Consider the following 14,768-nt stretch of genomic DNA (forward strand, 5'->3'; position numbering starts at 1 on the left):
GCACATTTTTCAACCTACATGATGATTATGATGCTTCAGAGGTTGTTTTCCGTCTCTCTTGTTTATCAAGTTTACTGATAATCAGTATTAATTAACGTTAATACTTTGGTGTTGATTAGTTTTCCTAAAATATAGTGAACGATTGAACTGTGGAGAATCTATAACTGATCTTATGATGTGCATTATGAACATAATTGTACAGAAGTTTAAAACATTTATATTTATGTAGGAGATTAAAACGACTTAAAAACTCGACCCGACCTCCGAGCGACCCGGTGGGTTTTAAGAGGTTTTATACATCGAGATAATTTCTATAAAATCCAGACCAGGCCTCTATTGGAGACCTGCGTTTACTTGTCAAAACGTGTAGCCACACCAGGCTTTTAAAGGAGACCAGTGTTTATTAGGGACCCTGCTTTTATTGGAAGTTTTACGGAAGTCATGTTTGTGTCCACCTGATGACTATAAGTCCAGTATTCACTCTCTTTAGGTTCTCCACCAACTCCTGAGGGAAATATCTGGTCTCTAACTGCTCCAGTGTCCACCAGGCGCTCTAACCGCTGCTGTTTCGTCCTACGCCACCTTAAATCCTCTGCAGTGCCCATATGTGAAAAGAACCACGAGGAGCCACAGTGCTGTACAGCTTCGTGCCGCTATAGCCAGCTAAAGCTCTTTATTTGTTTTAAAAGACATTGAGGAGACATTCTGAAACATGGGAAACTTGGTTCTTTATACATGTGAATGTCTCTGGGTCGAGTGAAGTTTAAGGCACAAGATAAATTAAGAAGACGGAGAAGACGAACCGCCTTTCAGACGAACAGAGTCCACCCCAGAGGCACGTAGCGCTCAGATCCAATGGCTGACACACAAACCGTCAAATTCTTACAAAATAAAACACAGGACGAGACCAAGAGAGCGACGGCTGGAAAACACAAATAAAAAACACTGAGACATAAAATGCAGAACGGCACAGTTTACGTACACGTATGTAAAATACTTTCTTGACGCGAGATATAAACACAACAAGGCAAAAGTCTATATTTGTGTGTTGAAGGTCAAAGGTCACACAAGCCTCCTCTGTATCGACACAAAACTGCTGCTCTTTGGCTTCGTAGGGCCGCGTAGATAACGTGTGCATTCCTTTAATGAGCTTGATACCAAGAATGATACGTGTGGTTACTGATGTGAATCCCTTATGAGAGAGTGCTGTAACGTGGAAGCAGCGTTTAATATGTGAGTGAACACAGTGTGTGTGTGTGTGCGCGCGCTAGATATAAAAAAGGGAAATGTCATTTTAAACTCTGGTGTGTTTCTTAATGGTGGGTGAACTTTTGTTTTGAAATGAGAAAACCAAAAACAGGAAACGAGCTGTTTTCTGATTTGAAAATTTAAAAAAAGAAACACAGAAAATGAAGAAACATTTCTTGTTTTCAAAATAAAAAAACTTTAGTTTTGAAAGTAAAAAAAAAACAGAAAACAAAGAAACAATCTGTTTTCCGTTTCACAAAATTACCTGTTTTCCAACTTTTATTTTGAAAATAAAAAACAGAAAACCAATAAAAACAACCACTTTTCTGTTTCTTGCTTTCAAAATAAAAAGGGTTAGGGTTAGAGTAGGTTAGGATAACAGAAAACAAAGAAACATCCTGTTTCGTTCGCAATATTTATAAACGGTAATAGATTTCGGTTTTCTGATTTCAAAATAAAAGTCTGCTGCCCGTGAAGCAAACAGAGTGTAACTCCGGACTGCGCATATTTGGTGTGTAACTAAACAAACAAGTAAGACACAACAACGTGCTGAAAATAACATTTTGTGACAAGTTAAGACTAATGTTGACTCATAAACACAATGTGAAGAACTCAGAATGACTGTAGTGGAGTTTATCACGTTATCAACCTCACTGAAAATAAACTAAATAAAGCCCATTGAGACATAATGTTTAATTTCTTAGTTACGGACATTTTCTCACTTTTTAAAGCCACTATTTGTAGAAATCTTCTGTGAAGAAAGCGTCTTTCAAAGGTTTTGTTTGTTTGGTGAAAGTCTCTGTGGCGCTTTCAGCTCGCTCCCCTCAGTGTTGGTGCAGGTGTGTAAAGGGTTAATTCTCATATAACAAGGGTAAATAATGGTGAGGTCTCAGCCGAGGGACGGGTCGCACAGACACATTAAGGTTGTTCAAATACAGGCTGCAGACGTTGCACAATAAAAGACCAGGACTTTTAATGTGAAAAACTGTCAGGAAGTGTTTTTCTTCGTGATAAAGGAAAAACTGCAAAACGGAACAACTTGAATTAATTAATGAATAAAAACTGTATTTCTGTGTGAGAGGAGAAACTGAGACTATTGCTCTCAACCTGATGAAATTATTAATTATATTATATTAATATAATTAATTTAAAGGTAAACATTCGTATAACTTTGTATTTCTCGGGGAAAACAGAGAAAATTCGAGATTAAAAGATGTCTCTAATATAAGCCTGTTCCAAATAAAGGTCTGGTGAGATGAGAATTTACAGTTTGGTTATCACAGTGATTTTTCTTACTATTACCACCAGATGGCGCCGAAGTGGGGAATCATAAACCTCATTAATAGTGGCTTTAGACAAATGAAGAAAATGTGGGTTATAATAATATAATATAATATAATGGGTTCAATTAATCGCTCAATTTTGTAAGTCAAGATCTTGGTAAATATTTTTTTTTTTTACCAATGGCTGTAGATATTCCTTTAAAAAATATATTATTTAAACACTTTCATTCTTTTTAATGTATCATTTTGTTAGATTTAAGGTCAGAAATTATTGGCAAAAAATGTTTGGCTAAAAGAATTGAGGCAATGTTGAACTAAAGATGATCCCCAATAGATTAAAAAACAACACAGATGTGCAAATAGTCAGTTTAAAAAACAAACACTTAACAGCGGCCTTCTTCCAGTGTAACAACCGGTGTATTAACAGGTGGAACAGTCCTTTCCTTTCATTAACACACAGTCCTTTCCTTTCATTAACACACAGTCCTTTCCTTTCATTAACACACTCGTTATTACAGTGAATTAAAACCGGCTGCGTTACCAAAAACAAAAAACCCCCCCGAGGGCGAAAGATTGAAATACTTCTCGTCTCTTTGGTGGCGTCTTTCCCTGCGACCGCCTGCCGGCTTTGCTTCAAAAACTTTGTCCAGAATGGTTTTCATTTAAAAAAAAATTTAAAAATATAATCAAATAAAATTACAAACAATCATTTGGCCAAGTAGGAGACCGCTGCTCTCTCTCCTCTCTAGAGTACGCCGTCTGTTCTGTCCAGCATCGACCTGTCTATTTACAAACCTGTACATCCTCGTCCTTTACCCACACTGAAGGCAGGAAGCCGCTGCCACGGCACAAAAATAGATTGTCTTCCTCTACAGCTGTTATAATTATCTCCTATAAATATGGAATATAGACTTCCACAGCAGTACATTATGTAATATATAGTATTCTACATGTTGTATACTCCCTTTAGTCTATCAGCCTTTCACTTCTTAAAGGGGAGGTTTGCCTTGCGACTGATGTGGTTAAATGAATGTCAAAAGCTGCTTTTCTGGTTCCTTTTCGTACAAGTGATGACAAATAATAAAAAAACAAAGAGCCACACTGTAGACGGAAGAGGAAGTGTGTAAAGTGGAAGTGTGGTGATATGATTAATGATGATGAAGATAATGATGATGAAGATGGTTCCCGTTGTCGCCGTCTATAGTTGGTGAGGCTTCGTCAGACCGTCTTCACTCAGCTCATACCTGCAGGACGAGAAACAGGCTTTTATTTTGGAAACTTTTCTGACATCTGACATCAGTGTTTTATTAATTAAAATATATTTTTGTACATATTTGTACATTTTTATACTCGTATCTTTAAGGATATATTATGTTTATTATTTCCTACTTAGGATAAATAGTTTTATTGTCATTATATAAGTTATTTATCATTTTGCCAAATATTGTCACTTGTGGATATTAATATTATGTGTCACATGACTCGTATTAACACACTTCACCATCGGTTAGGGTCTTATCTTAAAGCTGCAGGAGGTAACTTATATAAAAATAACTTTTTGTCATTTTTGCTGTCACTGTATCCCGACACATGATATCGATATATAAGGGGCAATATTTGGCAAAATGATTTTTAAATGATAAATAACTTTACAGACAAACTGTTTCACAGCATTTCAAACACAAATTGAAGATTTTATGATTTTCAGTTGATAAAAGAAATAATATTCTACTTAAAAAGCATCTTTTCACAAAAAACAAGCATTTTCTACATCAAAGAAAGACATTGTGTTTTCCTTACATCATATATTTAAAGTGAGCTTTGTGTGAGCTGTTTCACTTGATTCTGGTGTTTTCTTAGAAATTAACTTAAGAACACTTGAAAAGAGGAAGAGATCAAAGACTAACCATTGTGTCCAACCCTTGCTGACGTCCTCGTGGGTCAGATCCACCAGAACCTGATGAGGAAAGGCAACAGTTTGCTTCAATGACACAAATATCGTCTGTGTTTAAATCACTACATACATTTTTAAAAAAAAGAAGTGAGCCTTTTGCCCTGTTATCTGCCCGTCCAGTGAAAGCCCGTACCTTTCCCAGGAGGCCTTTGTGTTTGGAGAGCAGGCCTCCGCCATTCTTCACGGCAACATCCAGAGTCCGCCTGTGGAGCTCCACGAGGGAAACAGTGAACTCGAACCTGAGCGGAGAGAGAGCAGACACACAGCTCAGCCACTGAACAGTCAGTCAGGAGAAAAGTAATACAGTGAGAGCGGGACAGCCGGACTCACGTCTGATCGTAAACCGGGTTGAGGGTTTTCTTGTAGGTGTGAGTTTTCCTCCTGCCCGACCTCCGTTTGTCAGGAAGCAGGTAGAGGCGGACGTAAGGATCCGAGCCGTGGTCGGTGAACGCGATCAGGTTTCTGTGGAAGGTAAACGGATGTTAGTGGAACCTCATGAAGCGCCGTTTCTGGGGAGGAACGTCCGCTCTTACTGGGCCGTACCTGCAGCCGTGAACCACCACAATGAGTTTGTTCCTCTGGGAGCTGTGTCTGACCGTCAGCTGGACCTCACCCAGCGGGAAGTGACTGGGGCCCGAACCACTACAGAGACAGAGAGAGAGAGAGGCTCATGAGCTTCACTGGTGATATTTAACACAGAATAAACCTTTATGTTTTAGGGATGAGCAGATAAACTGATATTTGACTGGCTGATGTACTTTTGCAGCTGCTGGAGCCTGAGCTGCAGCTCCTGGGCAGCGTAGGGGTTGGAGATGTCCGACGCGATGCTGGGCGTCGGCTCCTTGCCTCCAGCCAGATACTGCTGGGAACCAGAGATGGCCAGGTTGGAAGTGCTCCTCCCGGTCTCCGCCAGGCCGTGACCTCCTCCTCCTCCTCCTCCTCCTCCTCCTCCTCCTCCACCGTGCCCTAAGTCTGTGCTTCCCACAGACCTATAGGAGTCGTCGCCCTCCCTCCGCCGGTTCAGCACGTCCTGGGCGGACACCGAGGCCGAGCGAGGGATGTCGGAGCTGGAGGAGGGAGGCCTGGGGGACTCAGAGGAGACAGAGGGCCGCGGGGTGGGGTTGATGGAGCTGCTGGACTTATGGACCTGCACGGAGGACGGGGTGGAGTCCGAGGGCGAGGATGTGTCTTTCTTCAAGCACAGCACCTGAAATTATACACAAACAAATGTGACCAACTGTTACTTGTTTACACATGTGAACTGTTTGTCTGACAGAATTCACAGCAGCTCATTTTATTACAGATTAATTTGATTCTTTTTAGGGACTTTGCACAGATCCTTCAAACTGTGGATGATATATTAGCTTAGCTTAGCTTGATCTAAAGTCTAGAGGCAGTGGTAGCTCTGGTAGTCTACAAAGTTATTAAATAGGCCAATCAACACCTCTAAAGGTCGTTAATTAACACAATATACTATATATATATATATATATATATATATCAACCACATCAACCACAGCTATAGTGAATGCTTTTTAAACACACTCTACTCTGTATGATTCATTAAATAAACCCTGTTCTATTGTGTATCTCAGACCGCAGGGATCACTGCCACATAGTTTGGCTTTTAGCTTATCTAATGGCGCTGAATGTATGTCATCACTATCACTTACAGCAAAGTCCCTCAGACAAAGCTTGGAAAAAGGCGGTCCCCCACCCCCGCTACGGGATCATGATTATGTTATTTGATCCCATAGACGCTCAACAATTGAGCCAAGTAGCCTGATATTGCTGTTTGACATAATCCAGACTGCATCAAATACATAAAAAAGATTTGTTTGAAGGCATTTTTTAGTTTCTGACACCGGAAATATGTGGAAAATAGTCAAATTCCACAAATCTACTGTATCAATAAACTATATCTCTCTCTTTTTTTTAAAGAATAAAGCTTATTTTTGGCATTTTTTATTGACAGAAACAACTGAAGAGTGACAGGAAAGCAGGGAGGGAGATGGGGGAGGTTCCTCTCTTACCCGCAGAGCCATCTTCATCTTCACGGTGCAGCTCGGTCCGGAGTTCTTCAGGGGGAAGCGCTGGTTCAGCGTCATGTCCTCCGCCTCCAGCAGGCGGCTCAGAGGCAGCTTTAACGTCCCCAACGAACACTCGTGTTTCTCATCCTTCACCTGAAACAAACAGGACACACAAACACGATAAAGTCAGTCACGGCTCATAATCCCAGATTTAACTGCCTTTAAACATAATCCACCAACAAAAGTTACTACAGACGTACCTCAACCTCCAACTCCTGGCTCTTGGGGTTGTGGATGAGGAAGGTGAAGGATTCCTCCCACACCGGTTCATTGGTCTTATATCTGGTCTGGAAGAGGACGCAACAGAGAGGAGTCAGAGGGAAAATACCAAAACCTTAATTTAAGTTAATATACATACAGTTTAGTTCAATATTGAACATTTTGGGGGTTTCTACTCATTGTCTTTCTTAAGGAGAGTGAGAGAAGACTGATATCAATCTTGAGTCTGTGTGTTAAGTACAGAGCTGGATGTGGTTAGCCTAGCTTTGCATAAAGACTGAAAGTGGAAGGAAACAGCTAGCATGGCTCTGCCTTTAAAGTCTTTTAATGCTCATTGAGTAACACATCTTGTTTTTTTGTTGAATTTGACCACAAACAGAAATGTAAAAACTACACAAAGTGGTAATCAGTGAGTTTTTAAAGCATTTTGAAGCCTATTTTTGACCTTCAGACAGAGCCAGTTGCTGTTTCTCCTTGTTTCCAGTCTGTACACTAAGCTGGACTAACCACATCTTGACTCCTATGTTGTAAAAACACACAATATTTATGTCAATCTATCATTGTAAAGATAGGAAAAACTAAATTTCCCCCAAACTATTAAATATTTGCTAACTGAAATGTTGTCCTCAGTGAATGAGAAGTGTTACGTTACGTCAAAGCTACGTTGGCTGTAGTTCCAGTGCTTTTTGAGATAAGGTCAACACTGAATGAATGAATGAATGAATGAATGGTGGTGGGTGTTGATGTGGATCATGTTCGGGTCTCACCTTGCTTTCGTAGGACTTGTGTCCGACTGTGAACTGGACAAACGGACTCGGATCGCTAGTCACTTTTTTACCGGACTGCAAAAAGAAGAAAAACAGGTTTTACAAACAGGAAGGAGCGTCGGCTAGCAAGATGTTAGCCTAGTATGCTAACAAGTATGCTAGCATTTGTGACATTTTGGAATTTAATTCAAAAAAGTATTTATTTCTTTTACTTAATAAAAAACAAAAATGTATTTTCATTTCAATTAGCAACTAATTTCTTTTAAAAAAGATGCACACGGAGTAAACTGAGTCTACAACTCTTGGTTAACTCTGTTTTAGCATCTTTTTCACCAAATATAATAAACATAAACATGCTATTAGTCAGTACGCTACTCACTAAACTTCTAAAATGTGTATTATACTGTTAAATGTTTTTACGAGAACAGGAAATATACAGTACAGTAAGTTTTGAGCATTCAAAATAAGCATTTTGAGCTCAGACAGCGTCATTTCTGGGCGTGTGATATCACATCTTTACCATGATACCAAACTACCCGCTGCTATTCAACACATCTCAGCACTTTATGGCAAAATGTGTTACTTTTATGGGAAGGGAAATGAACAGTAAAGGACATCAGGTAAAGTGTGGAAAACCCCACCCCAGATCAGTTTTAAAAGAAAGATCAATTAAAAGTGTAAATGTACTTTAGATGACGATGTTGTTATTGACAGCACACATTGTTAGTGCACAGTTTTAGTCAACAAACATGATTAGTGGAGTTTGTTAATGATTTCACACCAGTCAGAGAGTAAGTGTAGTTCCAGTAGCAGCAGCGCCCCCTGCTGGGTACATCACCGAGTGAGCTCTCTTCATGTAAACTTAATGAGCTTCATATTTCCAAAAATCCTCAAACTTTCTCCCAAATTTACCCTTCCTAAGTCCCGCCCCCTTTTTGGCTCTGTGCTCCAATAACAGTTCATCCTCGATCAGATCCTCCATCAACTGTCTCCTTTCCTGTATTTAGATATGCTGTGCTAAGTGTTGAAGATAGTTAAAAGATAAATGCGACATATAGTCACAGATAAAGTTAGATAATGTTAGCAAAACACTGGATAACTAACTAGCTAATCTACATCAAAGCAATCGTTTTAAAATATAAACTAAAACCAGAAAGTTTAACCATTAGTTCTATGTGAATAATCCTCTGCATATACTTTTCACAATAAAACCACCGACCAATTTATATATTGATTTTATTTTCAAAGGTTATATGTTGAATCAGTTTTGTGACCTTTGGGTCTAAAACTGTAAAATTAATTGAACAGTAATGTTTAACATTGAACCAGTAATGTTTAACAGGTATTAAGGTGATTATGGCCATATATACTGTTTGCTTTATTTAACAGCAAAAAGCAACTTAGCAGTAAACTACCAAACTTTAACACTGTTAACAGTCTATGTGGCCAAAATGTATGCAGACACTTGTTCTTATTCCTGACTTGGTCAAGGACCCGAACTTCCAATGAAAGGAAATCTTAAAGCTGCAGCGTTCGAGGATATTTTAGGTGATACTGTGCTTACAACAGTTTCCTGTTTCATTATGAAAATGTACACAAAGCCAAAGTCTTAAAGAAATGGTTTTCACAGGTTTTAGTGAGAACTTAACAGGCCCTGCATGGAGCCCTGATCTCCACCCATCCAACACCTTTGGGATGAACTGGAACACTGATGTGAGCCAGACCTCACTCATGCTCGTGTGACTGAATGGGAGCAAATCCCTGCAGCTCAGACTGCAACCAGAAGAGCGGAGGCTGTTAACGCGTCCACATAGTCTTGGCCACACAGTGTAGGAATATGGATGTTTGCGTATATAAGCCCGAGTGGACGTGTGCTCCTCTGTGTCCCTCCTCGGTGTCTGAGCGGTATGCGTGTGCTTCGTTACCGTGTCGTTACCTTGATGGCCTTACTGACCGAGGCCTTCTTCAGCCCCGCTTGGTTGAACTCTAACGGATTGCGCTTTGATTTTCCCCCAGGGACAAGGCAGGAGAGAGTAAACAACACACAAACACACACACACACACAAACAGACACACACACACACACACCAGCAGGTTATTAGGGAAAAGAGGGGGCATGCAGGGAGGAGGAAGAGCACAGGACCAGGACCACCGGCATCACCAAACGTCAGGACACAATGAAGACAGACAGAGAGACAACATGGATGATCACATGGTTAATGTCATTCCCCAATTAAACCTGGGCATGGAAAATAGAGTCAAACCAATACTGGACTCAGACGTGCAGCTTTAAGAGTAAAAAAGCATATATAATATAGGTATATATGGTATATAATGAGGTTTTCCAGACTACAATTTAAAACAGAACAAATACATATTACATTTTAGTTTTAAAAACAACAGAATATACTAAATTCTTCATCTAAAACATTCATAAACTGCAATTTGTTTTGGATATCTGCACATATTTGTGCCAACATCTGCCAGTCTGAGCTAAAGTGTATTGGTTGGACTCGAGTCAAAATACCACAGCATTAGATGGGAGTCATTGATTGAAATGCGGAGAGTAAATAAAGAACCAGAGAGAACGAATCACTCTGACGGAGGAGGAGAAGAGATGTTGTTGTTGTTGTGGTGATAACATTTATATATTTATATTGATATGAAATACGTTGATATTCCATCATCAATACACAGAACTGGTGATAAAACTGAGCAACAGCGAAAGGTATGAATGCTAATGCTAATGTTATCTCAGGGTTCAGCTTTTGATCTAACATGCACAAGTGAGTCTTTAAAAACTCAACGCAGCTCATGTCAGATGGTTGATGTGAGTGTTTTTTAAAGCAACACACAGACTTATTGACACATCCGCAGTGACACCTACTGGCAAACACTGAGAACTGCATTAAGTGTCCGTATCTGTCAAAATGTCTGCGTATTCCTTTAAAAATGGATCCAATTTGCTTCAGTTTTTCATGGAACTACGTGCTGCCCCCTGGTGGGCGGAGTTGGGAGTGAAACCTGTTCTCTCACACACACACACACACACACACACACACACACTGGGCTTGTAGAGGGAGGATGGAGGGAAAGCAATCCACAGAGAATTCAGCCTCCCTGCTCTGAGTGATCAAAAAGCATTCCTTCCTCTCACAATAAGTTACAGGTAAAAATAATCTGCTGCTGCAACACATTGTACATATCACTCTTACAGACTGTTTAACCTGTCAACTAAGTAATAAATAACTCAAACAAGAACTCATTTCAACTAAAGGGTTGTTTTTCTTTAAGCCCTATTCACAGGGGACTGGTTTTATCTAGGGACTTCTGCCATGTCTAATTGGTTAAGTATAAATTTCACTGCAAACTAAAAGTCTTTGTGATTTGGGGTCATATTTTCTATTTATTCAAGGTATTAAACTGGTAGTTTAATGTAAAGTATCAGAACTTAATGTGGAGTGCACTGATGTTTTATAAGAACAGTTAACAGGGTTCCCACTCTTTAAGAAATCTTCTTCCAGGACCTTGGTCAACTTTTACGGGACACTCTCACGTTTTGGTTTCCTGTGATTTGACTACAGCTTACTACCTCAAACCTAAGTTTACGTAGACGAGTGATGGGCTAAAATACCATTATAATCTATCCAGGAAAACATAGATTATTTCCAGTTGTTTCCATGACTGAAAAATGAGTCCAAGGTTTTCCAGGACGCGTGGGAACCCCCTGGTAAAGTTATTTTTTAAATGAGCAGAGAGGTTTCTGGTACCTGCAGCCTCACACAGCAGCAGATTAGAAAATTAGAAATTCAAGTAAAATACGGAGTTTACTCCCATGTGAATGCGCCACATGAAACACATATAACAGGTCATATAGCACATATAGCACAATTCTTTATATCTACTGTAAACAACCAAACAACTTTTAGAAAGCAAATAAAGAAATATAATGTCAGAGCATGAGAACATTCCCCTGCAGGTATACTGGTCTGACTGTTGAGTTCAGGTTGTTTGTTTTGTTGTTATGTTAATTGAATTATTATCTGCCATCACTTGTCTTCACTCATTAGTGGATTAATCTACTATTATTATATTTTAACTTTATGTTTGTATTTTCGTATTGTGTGCTTGTCCTGTATTCCTGATGTTTAGGACCCCAGCAGGACTATACATGTGCTTTCAATAGAGATCCTTAATAAACAATAAACAACAATATCAGTTCTGTGCGAATACGGCTGAAACTGACATGGACTTCTGATCTCAGGACTAAATCTGGGTGAAAGAAGAGTTCAGTAAAATACTTATCTGGTGCTTTTTGTGTTGTCTCATGAGACACCTACAGGACATAAAGTTAAACCTAGAGCTTTATAACAGCACACATACGGGAGCATTGGTTGTTTTATCCTTTTAAAGACCAGTGTTGGCAGTGAGGCAGAAAAACATCTTTCTGAGGAGAAAGTGAGTGCCATCAACACAGAGAGTGTCTACTTCCCGGGTAATAACCCATCTGATGGAACTAGATCAGTGTAATTAATCCTGTCAGTTTAATAACTCCTTATGAGGGACGATAAAAGAGGAGGAAGGATGCTTTTGATAGCCCTTAAACATAAACACTCAATGTTGTTCGCTCACTTTCTGATCACACTGTTCTGCCATGTTCCTCCGCTCTGTAATCAGTCCAACTCCAACAAAAAAACAGCCACGACAAAAAAATTATATTAAGGAACTCCAACTCATGCACAAGTATGGATTCATGCTCACGAGGCAGACAGTTCAAACCGGCTTTTGTTTTTTAAACCAAACACGAGCAAAAGTAAAAAAGAGAAAGGAACATGACTTCTAGCAGAGGTAATCACACCTTGGCACTGCTCGGCCAAAACTAGTTTAGGATGCAGAAAACAGCCAGCGCACTCACAAATAGGGTCCTATAGAGAGAGGCAGTGTTCTCGCAAAACACGAGGCCCGCCGCCCGCCTCTCTTTTAAGTAGCCCGAGCCCAAGTTCCCCTCGAAGACGCTCTTCAGAGGGGAGGAGGAGGAGGGGGAGGAGGAGGAGAGGGGAGAAGCAGAGAAGAAGAGGAAAGTGAAGCCTGCAGAGTTCAACCACTAACAGATAAAGTCATCTGTGCTGGAAAACACTGTGAGACAGGACAGACTCCATCTTTTAACTTAAAGGTGCTGCGACAGTCTCAGTGAACATTTATTAGCAGCAGTGGAGGAAGTAATCAGATCCTTCACTCGAGTAAAAGTACTAAATACTCGATGCCTTGAAAAAGTAAGTAGAATCAGGAAAATGTATTTAAAGTATTAAAAGTAAAAGTACCAGGGTCGCTGGGGGCGCTGAGACAAAGTCTGTCTATATAAGGACGTCCTATGAAATACTAAATGCACAAAATTCATGTTTTTTTTTTACACAAATTGTTTAAGTTTTAATAGTCTAAAACCGTTTTCTTGCCATTAATACCAGTGTACACACGTAAATCCCAGTAAAAAGAGTTAAATAACAATATTAACATATAGCACAATTACAACAGGGTTTACGGTTATTAGATCTGTTGTCTTCTTACTGCACCTTTAAGATGAGATGGAGCGAAGAGCAGAAAAAGAAGACGAGTGAGAGACTGAAGTGAACAGTGTGTGAACTGGAACCAAAAAGCAAAAACTGGATGGCAAATTACACTTCATCCATTCCCAAGAGTGGGAATCAAGAAATAGTCTGTAATGGTAAAATTACAGTCAATTATACAAAAAAAAAAAACCTTTTAAAAAACCATTTCTCCTTGCCGCGGCTCAACTCATATCTACATTTAATGTTCGTTGACTCTAAGGAGAGACTGTTAATCATCACTGCAGGTGCACTCTGGGAGGTCGGACCCGACTGACTTACAGGCAGGTTTCTGGCTGAATCCAGGAAGACCACGAGCAGCGCCGACGACAGGCCGTCGTTGGCTTGACCGCGATCGGCTTTGATGCTCATCAGCGCCTGCGAGGGACGATAAAGACCAGGTAAATGCTAATAGGTCGTAGTGTTTGATGATTCTGATGAAGGGCTCGGTTCAGGCTGTGGTTCTGTACCTGGTCCAGCTTCTCAGGTGTGGGCAGCAGAGATAACCACTCGAGCCTGAGGTGCAGCTTCCCTGTGGCCACATCCTCCAACACAAACCACTAAAGACAAAGAAATGTTTCTTGTTGATATCAATATTGTAATTAACACCCAATAGCACAGAAAGATAAAGGAAAGGAGAGAAATACTATCAATCAATCAAACTTTACTTGTTTCTGCTATGTAATTTAGTTTTATATAATGTGAGCAATAACTCAACAGATGAAGGGATTGTTTGTTTCTATTCCTTTGATGATATTTGGTATGTACTGGTTGTTCATTCCAATAAAAAAGAGGCAAAAAAAGTCATAAAATTTGATTTCTGAAGCTAAAAAACTAAATTAAAACAAGCGCTCAGGTGTCTATCACGGCTGAAAAACAATGTAAATTAACTTAAATTCAAACTGTTTCAGGAGAAAATGCTTTAAAGTTCAGTGCAGAGACGCCACAATGAGCAGATTTCCCTGTATGAAACACAACAACATGTCCGCTGACTGCTGGAACTCAGAGAAGAAGAGCTGCAGATTACCTCATCGACCTTCTGTTCCTTCTGCAGCTCGCCTAGATCGATCATCAGACTGAAAAACAAATCACAAACGAGACAAAACTTTCACTGAGGGCTCCTGAACGAGGCGCGGCGGCGAGTTAACTGAAATTAAAGTCAGACACACAACGCTGCACTAAAGCTCGCTGTGAGCTCGGTGTGAGAGCTCCTCGTCACTTTCAGGGGAGGAAAAACCGCTAGAAGGTAACTGGAGTGTGAAATCCTATTACATACTTTATGGGAAATATGACTTTTATAAGATATGAAAAGCACAATATACAGAATAAATACAGTTAATCCATAAAATATAATATAATCTATGTGAGCAGCTATTCTCATTACAGTGTGTAGAGTCAGTACTTGTGTGCACTGTCTGTAAAGTACTTTAAGTGGGGCCTCAACTAAAAGTAATTTTCAATACAGATTCATTCTTTTTTTCAGTTCATCTCTACGTCGAAAAGTTTTTCTCCCAGAGCCCTTAGTCTTTAAATGGCTTCTTTGGAAGTCGAAAACCCCAAAATATTCAACTTATAATCATATAAAACAGAGAAAAACTGCAAAT

At 39.8% G+C, this 14,768-nt stretch overlaps 1 protein-coding gene across 1 annotated transcript in view; it reads right to left on the bottom strand.

Annotated features, from left to right (window-relative positions):
- Positions 1 to 633: 633 nt before the first annotated feature.
- esyt2a (extended synaptotagmin-like protein 2a) overlaps positions 634 to 14,768 on the bottom strand; it is a gene marked incomplete in the record, with an annotated part of 55,202 nt that continues 41,067 nt past the window's right edge. The window contains 14 exon segments of the mRNA XM_035671468.1: positions 634 to 3,775; positions 4,439 to 4,488; positions 4,619 to 4,724; positions 4,816 to 4,947; positions 5,029 to 5,127; positions 5,244 to 5,692; positions 6,519 to 6,668; positions 6,776 to 6,862; positions 7,562 to 7,636; positions 9,498 to 9,560; positions 12,477 to 12,578; positions 13,447 to 13,542; positions 13,635 to 13,724; positions 14,192 to 14,240. Of these exon segments, the coding sequence (XP_035527361.1) occupies positions 3,730 to 3,775; positions 4,439 to 4,488; positions 4,619 to 4,724; positions 4,816 to 4,947; positions 5,029 to 5,127; positions 5,244 to 5,692; positions 6,519 to 6,668; positions 6,776 to 6,862; positions 7,562 to 7,636; positions 9,498 to 9,560; positions 12,477 to 12,578; positions 13,447 to 13,542; positions 13,635 to 13,724; positions 14,192 to 14,240 (1,594 nt within the window).

The sequence above is a fragment of the Morone saxatilis genome, unplaced genomic scaffold (assembly GCF_004916995.1).
Source record: "Morone saxatilis isolate NCDOM2014 unplaced genomic scaffold, NCSU_SB_2.0 Contig23, whole genome shotgun sequence".
NCBI lineage: Eukaryota > Metazoa > Chordata > Actinopteri > Moronidae > Morone > Morone saxatilis.